At 48.5% G+C, this 13,273-nt stretch overlaps 2 protein-coding genes across 2 annotated transcripts; one reads left to right on the top strand and one right to left on the bottom strand.

Annotated features, from left to right (window-relative positions):
• Positions 1 to 1,979: 1,979 nt before the first annotated feature.
• On the top strand, positions 1,980 to 3,754 carry INSL5 (insulin like 5). The gene is made up of 2 exons (XM_014937363.1): positions 1,980 to 2,250; positions 3,447 to 3,754. The coding sequence occupies exons 1-2, from the start codon at positions 2,076 to 2,078 to the stop codon at positions 3,701 to 3,703; spliced, it is 432 nt and encodes a 143-aa protein (XP_014792849.1). The 5' UTR covers positions 1,980 to 2,075; the 3' UTR covers positions 3,704 to 3,754.
• Positions 3,755 to 5,465: 1,711 nt separating this feature from the next.
• On the bottom strand, positions 5,466 to 7,468 carry TCTEX1D1 (Tctex1 domain containing 1). Its single transcript, XM_014937399.1, has 3 exons — positions 7,387 to 7,468; positions 7,154 to 7,278; positions 5,466 to 5,813 (listed from the first exon to the last, which is right to left on the bottom strand). Exons 1-3 carry the CDS (start codon positions 7,421 to 7,423, stop codon positions 5,610 to 5,612), a joined length of 366 nt encoding a protein of 121 aa, XP_014792885.1. The 5' UTR covers positions 7,424 to 7,468; the 3' UTR covers positions 5,466 to 5,609.
• Positions 7,469 to 13,273: the final 5,805 nt, after the last annotated feature.

Consider the following 13,273-nt stretch of genomic DNA (forward strand, 5'->3'; position numbering starts at 1 on the left):
TCTCTCTTTCAGCTACTACCAGAGGGAAAAGGACAGCCAGGACACCCACCTGTCCCTATTCTGTGTTTTGCTTAGAGCCTCTCCCACTCTTCTCTGTGTCTTTTTGGGCAAGGGCCACGTCCACAGGCCTTGCTGCAGAGACCACTGAACACAGTGGCTGCAGCAGAGCTTCTTCCCTGCAGCCAGGTACCTGCCAGGCAAACCATGGAATGGTTTGGGTTGGAAGGGACCTTAAATCCCCACCCAGTGCCACCCCCTGCCCTGGGCAGGGACACCTCCCACCACACCAGGTTGCTCCAAGCCCCCTCCAACCTGCCCATCCCCAGGCCTTGCTGCAGAGACCACTGAACACGGCGGCTGCCGCAGAGCTTCTTCCCTGCAGCCAGGTACCTGCCAGGCAAACCATGGAATGGTTTGGGTTGGAAGGGACCTTAAATCCCCCCCCAGTGCCCCCCCCTGCCCTGGGCAGGGACACCTCCCACCACACCAGGTTGCTCCAAGCCCCCTCCAACCTGCCCTTGAACCCCTCCAGGGATGGGGCAGCCACAGCTTCTCTGGCCAACCTGGGCCAGGCTCTCACCACCCTCCCACCAAACAAGTTCTTCCCCACAGCTCAGCTCCATCTCCCCTCTTGCAGGGTCCAACCCTTCCCCCTCCTCCTAGGGCTCCCCTCCCTCATCCAGAGTCCCTCCCCAGCTTTCCTGGAGCCCCCCTTCTTTAGGGACTGGAAGGGGCTGGAAGGTCTCCCCGGAGCCTTCTCTTCTCCAGGCTGAACCCCCCCAACTCTCTCAGCCTGTCCCCAGAGGACACAAGCTGTCAAACAGCTCCACTGCTCTGCAGTTACAGAATCCCAGAATGATATAGGGCTGGAAGGGACCTCTGGAGATCATCTCTTCTGACCCCCTGCCAGAGCAGGTCCACCTACAGCAGGTTGCACAGGAACGTGTCCAGGTTGGGTCTGAATGTCTCCAGAGATGGAGGCTCCACCACCTCCCTGGGCAGCCTCTTCCAGGGGCTCTCCCACCCTCAAGTTCGTTACAGCCAGTTCACTGTGCTCAAACCCTCTGTGTGTGGCAGCATCACGTCCTATCACCCATCACACCCACAATCATAGAAGGCACGTCCAGCCTACAATTGCCAGAAAAACCCTCAGCACATGATTTTGTCTTAACTGCTCAGCACTTTCAGATTCCTCTGAAGCATCGGCAGTTGCTGGCTGGACAAGGGGATGGTTGGCAGTTCGTTACAGCCAGTTCATGGTGCAAAAACCCTCTGTGTGCGGCAGCATCACGTCCTATCACCCATCACACCCTCTCCCACCCTCAAGTTCGTTACAGCCAGTTCACTGTGCTCAAACCCTCTGTGTGTGGCAGCATCACGTCCTATCACCCATCACACCCACAATCATAGAAGGCACGTCCAGCCTACAATTGCCAGAAAAACCCTCAGCACATGATTTTGTCTTAACTGCTCAGCACTTTCAGATTCCTCTGAAGCATCGGCAGTTGCCGGCTGGACAAGGGGATGGTTGGCCAGAGAAGAGGGTAACAAAGAGGTTTGCAACTGCAGACATCACTGGAAGGTCTTAACTCACTTTTAGTTTGGGATCACTAAGAGAAGAAGCCCCGGTGCTGCCTACACCATGATAACAGGCACGGCCGGGCAACAGGCTGCGGGGGAAACGCACCGAGACAAAACCCATTATCTACAAACCAGGTAATAAACACCCTTTGGTTTTTGCAGAACATACACATTAGCGCTATTAACCTAAGCCCGTACCCTATAAACTTGTTATACTACAGGTGTTCCTATAGTAAAGCAGTTACGCAGCCTTAAGAAGTCTTTAATACCCCACCAAAATCCCAGCACAAATCCCAAAGCACTTAAAACATCGCCGGAAACGAGCGATTAACTTGTTTTTAGCAAACATGAAGTCATCCTGGGAACGAGCCATCCCCCGGCGGAGCGGAGGGGCCGGGGGGTATAAATGAGAAGGTTTCAGCAGAGCTCCCCACCTGGTCCTGAGCTCCCTCACAGAATCACCTCCTGCCCCACCAGCAACCAGTGACCGCAGCATGAGGGGCTCGGTGGTGGCACTGGCCTTGCTGGCTCTCCTGGTGGTGGCACAGGAGGGACACGGGGAAGGGAACACCGTCAGGCTCTGCGGGAGAGACTTCATCCGAGCCGTCGTCTTCACCTGCGGCGGCTCTCGCTGGAAAAGGCATTTGACTGATTATCACTACCTGTTTGGTAAGTACTAATTAATGCTCGTGGCCCCCTGCGAAGAGTCGAAGACCCAAATCACCCTCAGCTTCTGCTGCTCCTCAACCACGGGCTTCGCTGGGACCCAGCAAACAAATTGATGCCACTTCTCACTTTTTTGGCTCAGCTCAGTGTGCTATTTTGCCAAATAAATAACATTTAGATGAAGATTTCCCACGTGGAAATCTTTCCAGCATGAGGAACCACGCGTTAAGCCTGAGGCTATGACTGAAAATCTCTCTGCCAGAGACAAGCCTCGCTGCAGCCAACGCAAGTCTTTTAGCACCGTCTTCAGCAGGACACACTGCCTTCCCCACTAGAAACCAGAAACTTTATTACAACTTTAAAATATTAAAGTACGTTGAATATATACCCTGCAATTTAAGTACCTTCTCATGGTGCTGTATGTATTTATATTATAGATAGAAATCTGTATCTAATCTCTGATAGAAAATTCAGCCATTAGATGCACTGCTAGAAATTTGTACTCCAGACAGGTTAATAGAGCTAGAAAAAAGAAAATAAAAGAGGCAAAAGAGACAGGAACAGCTGCTTTGCACACTTTCCATGCAGTAACATCTGCCTTTTTGGAAAATTCTCTTGATGTAGCAGCTTTAAACCAGCATAAAAAAGCGATGGCACCTGCAAGACCCCACCCAAGGGTCCGATAAAAGAGAAGAAACCAAGCACGAGAATGACTATACCTTTATATACCCCAGGCAGCGCCCACTTGTACCATGATACTTAAAACACACATGAATCTCAAGCCTAATTTAAGTGGGAACACCCCCCAGAACTTTGGAATTGTAGGGTATCTGGTGCCTTCGCGTAATATCTGCGTTTCAGGAAACCCACAACACACTGGTCAAGGGCCAGACACATCAAACCATAGGGTTACCCTTCAAAGCAAACACGTCGGTGTAAGACCAACACGGCAACTACTCCGACAAAAAACACTCTTCAATATAAAACCATAAATTACTGGAGTTTAACACTCTAACATCAGAATGGGTACCTTGCATATCTCTTTTAATACTGTCCTGGTGAGAAGCCTGGTAGATCTGTTTCTCTCCTCAGAAACATGCAGGACGATACTTCCAGCTCCCTGGCTGGAGGCTGCTCTGTCTTTCTAGTAAAGATAAATATTACCAGCTACTCACGACTCCACAACTTTTAATTTTTAGCTTCAAGTTTCGATGGGGCAGAGAGTGACAACCCCCTGCCTTTCTCACAAGAGAACAAGGGTTACGCCGACTCCTCGGCACAGGCAGCCCTGGAGACCGACAGCGAAGAAATCCAGGACATCCAGCCCGGGACAGAGCGGGATTCACGGCGCAGCAGGAAAATGTCTGCCCTAAAAAAGCGCGAAGCCGCCAAACTGCTGACCACGTCCTGCTGCAGCATCGGCTGCAGCGAGAGAGAGATCAGTTCCCTCTGCTGAAACCCATCGGCTGGCAGCCCTCCCATATTAAAATAATTGTGACATAAACCACAGTTCTGTCAGTCGTCTTCTTTAATTGTCGCTTTATCCTTTGAGTACGCGAAGGAATAAAGGCTGAATGTTAAATGTAGCGCAACCCTACAGGTTGGGCTGTCCACAAAGCATTCCCAGTGGGTTAAACTTTTAGTCATGAGTAACAACATTTCTTCCCATCTAACTACTGCTCTAGTTTCAGCTTTGCACCTGAAACATGATAAAATAGGCAATTTGTTATATACTTGTTCTCCTACTTACGAAAATCCAACAGCAGTTTCAGCTGTGAAATACAGGTAGCAAAAAGCCCTGGTTTCAAGCCCAGAATAAAGCCAAGGCCGTGCAGATGAGAGCCCTACAGGTTGGGCTGTCCACAAAGCATTCCCAGTGGGTTAAACTTTTAGTCACAAGTAAAAACATTTCTTCCCATCTAACTACTGCTCTAGTTTCAGCTTTGCATGTAGCGCAACCCTACAGGTTGGGCTGTCCACAAAGAGTTCCCAGTGGGTTAAACTTTTAGTCATGAGTAAAAACATTTCTTCCCATCTAACTACTGCTCTAGTTTCAGCTTTGCACATGAAACATGATAAAATAGGCAATTTGTTATATACTTGTTCTCCTACTTACGAAAATCCAACAGCAGTTTCAGCTGTGAAAACAGAGGCTCCAGGAAAGCTGGGGAGGGACTCTGTGCAGAACTCAAACACCACCATAACTAGAGGGAAAGGTCTGATGCAGATTTAACACTTATTAACGGCATTTCTGGCCATGGCAACCACAGGACAGAGCTTTTACTGAAGCGTGTGCTTGGCCAGAGCCAAGCTGCTCAAACAAACCTCATCATTAACTCATCTAAGCCTCCCCCTGTCACAGACCAACCCTTGATGCACCTTGATAGCCTGCCCCAGCAGTTTTTAACACTCGATATTTACATTTGGGGGCCTCCCCGCCCCGACAGCCGCCCCCCTGGCCCCCCGTCGAGGTGTGAAGACAAAATGGCCGCCTGGAGCGCCCAGCGGTACCTCAGCCATGTCCCTGGCCATGTCCCGGCAGCGGGCCGGCTCGTAGGGCTGCTCCCTCAGGTAGCTCCCCACCACATCCCTCAGGATATCATCCACCGCCGCCACCGGGAAACGCTTGGGGGGACCTGCGGGATGAGGTTAAGCTTGCTCTAGTTTCAGCTTTGCACATGAAACATGATAAAATAGGCAATTTGTTATATACTTGTTCTCCTACTTACGAAAATCCAACAGCAGTTTCAGCTGTGAGCAAAGTGGCCACAGCTGACCCAGGATGGGCCAGCACTAGCCCCAGGGCTGGGCAGGCAGCAGCTGTGGGTTATTTCCTATTCCAGCTGCTTCCAGTAACATCCACCTGGGGTCCTACCTACTGGAGAATTAATTTGCATCCAGGGAGACTGGAAACAAACTGGGGAGCTCAGAGGGGCTGGCACACACTTAACTGCCCTTAAACAGAAGGCTCTAGGAAGACCTTCCAGCCCCTTCCAGTCCCTAAAGAAGGGGGGCTCCAGGAAAGCTGGGGAGGGACTCTGGATGAGGGAGGGGAGCCCTAGGAGGAGGGGGAAGGGTTGGACCCTGCAAGAGGGGAGATGGAGCTGAGCTGTGGGGAAGAACTTGTTTGGTGGGAGGGTGGTGAGAGCCTGGCCCAGGTTGGCCCGAGAAGCTGTGGCTGCCCCATCCCTGGAGGGGTTCAAGGGCAGGTTGGAGGGGGCTTGGAGCAACCTGATGTGGTGGGAGGTGTCCCTGCCCAGGGCAGGGGGTGGCACTGGGGGGGCTTTGAGGTCCCTTCCAACCCAAACCATTCTGTGATTCTGTGAATGTTCATGATTCCTGCTGTTAGCTCAGCTACCTCCTTACTCAAAATAGACAGCATAGACATTGGCGAGAGCGAAGAGTGAAGTGTTCTTGAACACGTATGATGAGAACGTATCACTCGCAGGATCCCACAGGCACCGGCTTCCAATTTGCATGCTCTGCTCGTTCAGCTGCCCAATATGTGTCACCACAACGATCTTGTACCTTGGTACCATAAGGTCCTTTACCCGAGCTTTAATAACCTGCAAGAGAAAAACACATTTAGACACAACACGGTGAGCTCTCTATGCAGGGGATGCTCAGGGATTTGCTTTTCTGGGACTGGCAAGAGAACATCACCCTGTGGAGCCCTTGCAACAAGCCTGATGACAATCTTTGAGCTACAGCATTTGAAACGTGTACGGCAAATTCTTCCAGCCCTGTGGGTGTACACTGCTGTGGTCCTTTCACAAGAGAACCACCACCTCCATCTGCTAAAACCAGGCACACCTTCCTGCTGGACTCCAGAAATGCATGTACAAATGTTCTGTAAGGAGTTACTGTACATGAACACCATATTCTCCTCCATATGTGTTCACAGTTACCTGCTGATCACAGGGTGGGAAAGGAAGAGCAAACAGTACTACTTTTTTAAATGCTCTTCTGAGCCAAATCAACTGAAAGACTTAAAAGTGTTGGGACAGTCTTTCCTCAGCAGCAAGACTGGATTTAACCAAGGAACTCGCACTCATGTCACTCTGCAGAACTCAAACACTACCATAACTGGAGGGAAAGGTCTGATACAGATTTAACACTTATTAATGGCATTTCTGGCCAGGGCAACCACAGGACTGAGCTTTTACTGAAGCGTGTGCTTGGCCAGAGCCAAGCTGCTCAAACAAACCTCATCATTAACTCATCTAAGCCTCCCCCTGTCACAGACCAACCCTTGATGCACCTTGATAGCCTGCCCCAGCAGTTTTTAACACTCGATATTTACATTTGGGGGCCTCCCCGCCGGCACACCTTCCTGCTGGACTCCAGAAATGCATGTACAAATGTTCTGTAAGGAGTTACTGTACATGAACACCATATTCTCCTCCATATGTGTTCACAGTTACCTGCTGATCACAGGGTGGGAAAGGAAGAGCAAACAGTACTACTTTTTTAAATGCTCTTCTGAGCCAAATCAACTGAAAGACTTAAAAGTGTTGGGACAGTCTTTCCTCAGCAAGACCGGATTTAACCAAGGAACTCGCACTCATGTCACTGTGCAGAACTCAAACACCACCATAACTAGAGGGAAAGGTCTGATGCAGATTTAACACTTATTAACGGCATTTCTGGCCATGGCAACCACAGGACAGAGCTTTTACTGAAGCGTGTGCTTGGCCAGAGCCAAGCTGCTCAAACAAACCTCATCATTAACTCATCTAAGCCTCCCCCTGTCACAGACCAACCCTTGATGCACCTTGATAGCCTGCCCCAGCAGTTTTTAACACTCGATATTTACATTTGGGGGCCTCCCCGCCCCGACAGCCGCCCCCCTGGCCCCCCGTCGAGGTGTGAAGACAAAATGGCCGCCTGGAGCGCCCAGCGGTACCTCAGCCATGTCCCTGGCCATGTCCCGGCAGCGGGCCGGCTCGTAGGGCTGCTCCCTCAGGTAGCTCCCCACCACATCCCTCAGGATATCATCCACCGCCGCCACCGGGAAACGCTTGGGGGGACCTGCGGGATGAGGTTAAGCTGGGGTTTTTTGAGGGGAAAAACCCACCGCGCTGAAGGCGGGAGGAAGGCGCCTCGTCCCGCCCCGAAGCTCCCGGCCCGGGCACCTACCCGAGCGGGGGTCGCTGCCGACGGCGCTGCTGTGCATCCCCGCACCGCTGCTGAGGGGAGGCGGAAGGGCGGGAAGAAGGCGGCCGGCACCGCCTCCCGGCTCCGGCTCCCGGCGGCCGCGGGGTGGTGCTGGCCGCCGCCTGCCCGCCCGGCCCGAGGCCGTGGCACCGGCACAGGCCGCCATGTCGTTGTGCACCCCCCGCCCCAGGCCTCGAGTCCGGCTTCATTCCCCGCTGCCTCCCTGCGTCCTGTGTCGCGGCGGCCCCCACAGGCTCCGTGGGTCTCCCTGCGTGTCCCTGTAACCCCACAGGTCCCCACGACCTCCACAGGTCTCTGCATGTCCATTACAGCCTCCATGGCCCCACGGCTTCCACAGGTCACTGCATGTCCCTACCGCCTCTACATGGCACCACGGCTTCCCTCAGGTCCCCGTGGCCTCCACAGGTCCCCACAGCCTCCACGGGTCCCCACATGTCCCTGGAGCCTCTATCCGTCCCCATGGCTTCCACAGGTCCTCACAGTTTCCACAGGTCCCTTGTGTGCCCCTACAGCCCCCATGGGTCCCCATGGCCTCCACAGGTCCCCAAGTATGCTTAAAAGGCCCCAGGCGTCCCCATGGCTTCCACAGGTGTCCCCACAGCTCCCTCACTGAGGGTCGGTCCCTGCAACCTCCACAGGTCTCCCTAGCCCCCGTGGGTTTGCACACCCCCTATGTCTTCATGGCCCCTGTGGGTCCCCATAGGTCTGCCTATAGGTCCCCCCATGTCTACCTACAGCCCCCACAGGTCCCTATAGCCCCCATGGATCCTCTTGGCTGCCACTTGTGCCTACAGCCCACCACATCTCCCTGTGGCATCCACAGGTCCCCACATTTCCCTATAGCCCACACAGGTCCCCACAGCCCCTGTGTATCCCCATGGACCCCACAGATCCCTAGGTCCCCCTAGACCTCTACAGCCCTGACATGTCCCTGTGGTCTCCATGGGTCCCCTCAACCCCCCACAGCTGACGTCTGAAGAAAAAAGTTAAAATTTTATCAAGAAGTGTCATTTGGCACATGGTTGAGACATCACAGGAGGTATTTAACCTTGAATAGGACGTGAACGAAACAGTGTGTCTTATCTGTTCTATTGCAGTTGCTTAGACATTAGATAACTTGATGATCCCAAGGGTCTCTTCCACCCTGAATGATTCTGTGATTCTATAACTCCTGGACCAAAGTCGAGCCAAGAGTGTATCCCAAACTAACCTTGGGCAATTATCATGCTAAAATACATACTCCTTTGTGAATAATGAGCATGCTAATCAGGTAACCTCCTTCAACATGAGCTTAGATGCGTATGTATAGTTAGTGGTGAATGAATCATTATTGACCAATTGGCTGTATTTTATCATTATAAAAATTGGGCGGTTTGAAACGTGTGGCGTGCAGGCTGTTGTTAAATGCTCGGCACCTGATTGTGCAGATTTGAAATAAAAACAAATATCTTACTCAGTGCATTGGGTTTGAAACGTGTGGCGTGCAGGCTGTTGTTAAATGCTCGGCACCTGATTGTGCAGATTTGAAATAAAAACAAATATCTTACTCAGTGCATTGATTGGCGCTTGCTTGGGTGAAGAACCCTCATTTAGGGACAACACAGCCATGGTCCTTCATGTCCCCACAGCTCCCCACATGCACATGCAAGCAGAGCTCACGCAGAAAAAGTAGTGTTTTATGGTTTCTGTTTATTTTCAAGGAAAAAAAAAATCACATTTAAATTGCAACTCAATCGGGTATTTAATGTGGTTCTTATGTATAGAATTAATAAACTTTGTTCTGACGTGGGGATTTATTTGTTGCAACATTATGCATGGTAAATAATTGCATATTCAAGATTTTGTGAAATGGGTGACGGGGGAGGATGGAGGAGAGACATTTATAAAAAACATTATTTACAAAAAAATGATATCCACATAGTCGTATTCTAATCTATAAGGCAAGTAACATTTAAAATATGTTGTTTCATGATTATCTTCAACAAGTCAATACAACACATTCATATTACCAGTGGTCAAATACAAAGCTTTGCTGCTGCGATAGTCCGTGTGCAACAAACCTGTACGTCTTTTACAGTTTTTTTTTTTTCTCTGAGAACAGTAGGTAAGCAGCAAAGTTTTCATCACAGACTAAGCAGTACCTAGGCCATCGTAGACTAAAGGTATAATATATCTCATTGCACGTTTAGGCAAAAAAGGCCAGCCATTAATTAACTTATTTAACTTAAATCTTAAAAATAGACCTGTGTATCTTAATCCACAAATATTTATAAACATTTTTATACACGAGGGAGTTTGTAAAATGATACAGGGCACTACCCTGGGAAAGCCGATTCACTTTTGGGGCTTCCTCTGGCTTCTGAGGTGTCATTTGCTTAGACATTAGATAACTTGATGATCCCAAGGGTCTCTTCCACCCTGAATGATTCTATGATTCTATAACTCCTGGACCAAAGTCGAGCCAAGAGTGTATCCCAAACTAACCTCGGGCAATTATCATGCTAAAATACATACTCCTTTGTGAATAATGAGCATGCTAATCAGGTAACCTCCTTCAACATGAGCTTAGATGCGTATGTATAGTTAGTGGTGAATGAATCATTATTGACCAATCAGCTGTATTTTATCATTATAAAAATTGGGCGGTTTGAAACGTGTGGCGTGCAGGCTGTTGTTAAATGCTCGGCACCTGATTGTGCAGATTTGAAATAAAAACAAATATCTTACTCAGTGCATTGATTGGTGCTTGCTTGGGTGAAGAACCCTCATTTAGGGACAACACAGCCATGGTCCTTCATGTCCCCACAGCTCCCCACATGCACATGCAAGCAGAGCTCACGCAGAAAAAGTAGTGTTTTATGGTTTCTGTTTATTTTCAAGGAAAAAAAAAATCACATTTAAATTGCAACTCAATCGGGTATTTAATGTGGTTCTTATGTATAGAATTAATAAACTTTGTTCTGACGTGGGGATTTATTTGTTGCAACATTATGCATGGTAAATAATTGCATATTCAAGATTTTGTGAAATGGGTGACGGGGGAGGATGGAGGAGAGACATTTATAAAAAACATTATTTACAAAAAAATGATATCCACATAGTCGTATTCTAATCTATAAGGCAAGTAACATTTAAAATATGTTGTTTCATGATTATCTTCAACAAGTCAATACAACACATTCATATTACCAGTGGTCAAATACAAAGCTTTGCTGCTGCGATAGTCCGTGTGCAACAAACCTGTACGTCTTTTACAGTTTTTTTTTTTTCTCTGAGAACAGTAGGTAGGCAGCAAAGTTTTCATCACAGACTAAGCAGTACCTAGGCCATCGTAGACTAAAGGTATAATATATCTCATTGCACGTTTAGGCAAAAAAGGCCAGCCATTAATTAACTTATTTAACTTAAATCTTAAAAATAGACCTGTGTATCTTAATCCACAAATATTTATAAACATTTTTATACACGAGGGAGTTTGTAAAATGATACAGGGCACTACCCTGGGAAAGCCGATTCACTTTTGGGGCTTCCTCTGGCTTCTGAGGTGTCATGGCAAGGTTCTCCTGCGCCTGGAGCCCTCCATCCCCAGCCCGTGGCCACAGGAGCGGAGCTTCAATTCTTCAATTCACAACCTGACCCCATTCCTCTCTCAGCCCACGACTAATATCTCCATATTTTTTATCCCCTCAAAGCAACCGGGTGATTTTCTCAACCTTGGAGCGTTTTGGAGTGGAAAACCCCCTGCTGGGTAGATTATGAACCCAAAAGCAGGACGGCCAGTCTGCAGCCATTCGCCCCGTGTCCCGAAAAACAGAGAGATTTCTAGCGGAGGAATAAGATATTCCAAATGCCTCGCTAAAACCTGGCATGTTTCATCCCATACTGCTTGGTCTGCAGTGAAGTCCTGCTTGTGTGAGAACCTTTGAAGAGCAGATCTTTCTCTAGCCTTACAGCGACATAAGAATTAAAATACTGATGATCATAAAAACTCCCTGGCTCTGCAAGGGCTACTTCCCATGGGAAATTGTGAGAAACAGAAGAAAAGAAGAATTCTGGCTATGAAATGAAGTCTTTGAGACAGTTATTTCTTACCGGGAAAGCACAATGTGATGATGTTACATATTTTGGTTATGGTAAGCTTCAAAATTAAATTTTTTAACCAAGACACTTTCACATAAAAACAACACAAGGGCAGGGGAAAAAAAAAATAATCACTCCATATTCAGTATATTGAAGTAGTTTTCTCAAGTAGATGATGGGTGTTTGGGCAAGAAAAAAAATCACTCCATATTCAGTGTGTTGAAATGGCTTTCTCAAGTAGATGATGGGTGTTTGGGCAACACACCTGTGGGTCGTATTTCCAAAAAAAAAAGGTAAAATGGAGCAGAATTTCTCTGCGAGAGGTCCAAGGAGGGCTAAATGTTTTTAATAAAAAATGTTTGACTTTCTCTTAGGTCATTTGAAAATATATCACCTTTTCATTGCAGTCCAGCCATTTAAAAAGGCTTCCGCTGGGAGAAAGCAAAGCGGTGGTTCGTTGCATGATGCTCGTGCTGTGGGAATCTCTGCATGCTGGGAGAAAGCGCAGCGGTTGCATGATGCTCGTGCTGTGGGAATCTCTGCAGTGGTTTGAATCCTCCAGAGTTAGGTAAATGAACACAAATGAACACAAATACAACTTGGCGTGGGCAGCACGGCAAGGTCTCGGCAGGGACATGGTGGAAAAACAATCACCCCGTGCAAGAGCTGACCAGTTTTTTAAGACTGTGCACTAAACACCTACCCCGGATCCCTGTGGTCACATTCAAAGGAGAAGGCAGACCTGCAGATGCGTGTGGCTTCAAAAATCATCAGTTTAAGCAGCATGTTTCTCTTGTTTTTTCCCAAGCAGCCCAAATTCTAGGCACTACCATGAGAAATACCCCAACAGCATCCCCCGACAGTGAGGGGGAGATAAAGCCTGCCTGGGAAACCACCTTCCCTCCCCATACCCTCCCTGCCTGGCCAAAAAGGGATGTCATTTTAACATAAACTTTTTTTTCCCCTTCTAAATTTAACAAAGCCCCTCTAATAGATAAATCCCAAAAGGGCAGGAAGAATAGTTTAATGGACAGTGGCCTTAAAGCAAAAATAAGCAGCTTTGTAACAGGGGAGTGATATTTAATGCAAGCACCAACTGAAACGTTTACTATCTGACAGTATTTTGTTCTACTGAGAAAATTCATCATTCTTAAGAAATATTGCTAAAGTAGAAAAAAACTGGTCTGAAACACCTCCTGTGAGGAGCACCGTAAGCTGGCTGAGAATCGTGAATGTGTGCAACAAATAGAAGAAGAAAAGTTGAAAAAAAAAAAAAGGAAAAATAAAATACTTCCTGCTCCTAATGTCTGAAGACCCGAGTTTGCAGGAGTCTGTGGAGAAAAATGCTCCCTCTCAGGATCCCAGTGGAAAACCCCTCGAGGGGGGCAGAGATGGCTGAGGACACACTCTAAAGGGAAAGGCCCACGCAAGTAAGCTTTTTTGTGCATGCATCACACCCAGTTACTATTTGAATGCCTTCTTTATTTATCCTTTTTTATTTTTTTAACTCAGATGGTGAGATCTGAGTGCTGCTGAGTTTGGGGGGGCAGTGCTGGAAGGCTGAGTCCCTTTTTAGCCTCGGACAGACTTGGCAAAAACCCCTCTAGACGTCGAGCTCTAGAAATTCAGGTGACTTGCAGGCTGCTGCCTTTTCAGCTCCCTGCTGACGTGACTGCTCTCTGCTAGCGGGCAGGGAGTACCAAATCCCCTGAAAATACACATTTTTTTCATCCCTAAAAGCAGAGGTGAAGCCTGCAGAGTGCCCTGA

Source organism: Calidris pugnax, unplaced genomic scaffold, assembly GCF_001431845.1.
Source record: "Calidris pugnax isolate Ruff unplaced genomic scaffold, ASM143184v1 scaffold29, whole genome shotgun sequence".
NCBI lineage: Eukaryota > Metazoa > Chordata > Aves > Charadriiformes > Scolopacidae > Calidris > Calidris pugnax.

Bases quoted from the DNA above. Each gene is read 5' to 3' on its own strand.
- INSL5 (XM_014937363.1), top strand. From the start codon at position 2,076: ATGAGGGGCTCGGTGGTGGCACTGGCCTTGCTGGCTCTCCTGGTGGTG. The intron at 2,251-3,446 runs GTAAGTACTAAT...TTTAATTTTTAG, and splicing joins TGATTATCACTACCTGTTTG to CTTCAAGTTTCGATGGGGCA.
- TCTEX1D1 (XM_014937399.1), bottom strand. From the start codon at position 7,423: ATGCACAGCAGCGCCGTCGGCAGCGACCCCCGCTCGG. The intron at 7,279-7,386 runs GTAGGTGCCCGG...CTCATCCCGCAG, and splicing joins CGGCAGCGACCCCCGCTCGG to GTCCCCCCAAGCGTTTCCCG. The intron at 5,814-7,153 runs GTACCGCTGGGC...TTTCTCTTGCAG, and splicing joins TGGCCAGGGACATGGCTGAG to GTTATTAAAGCTCGGGTAAA.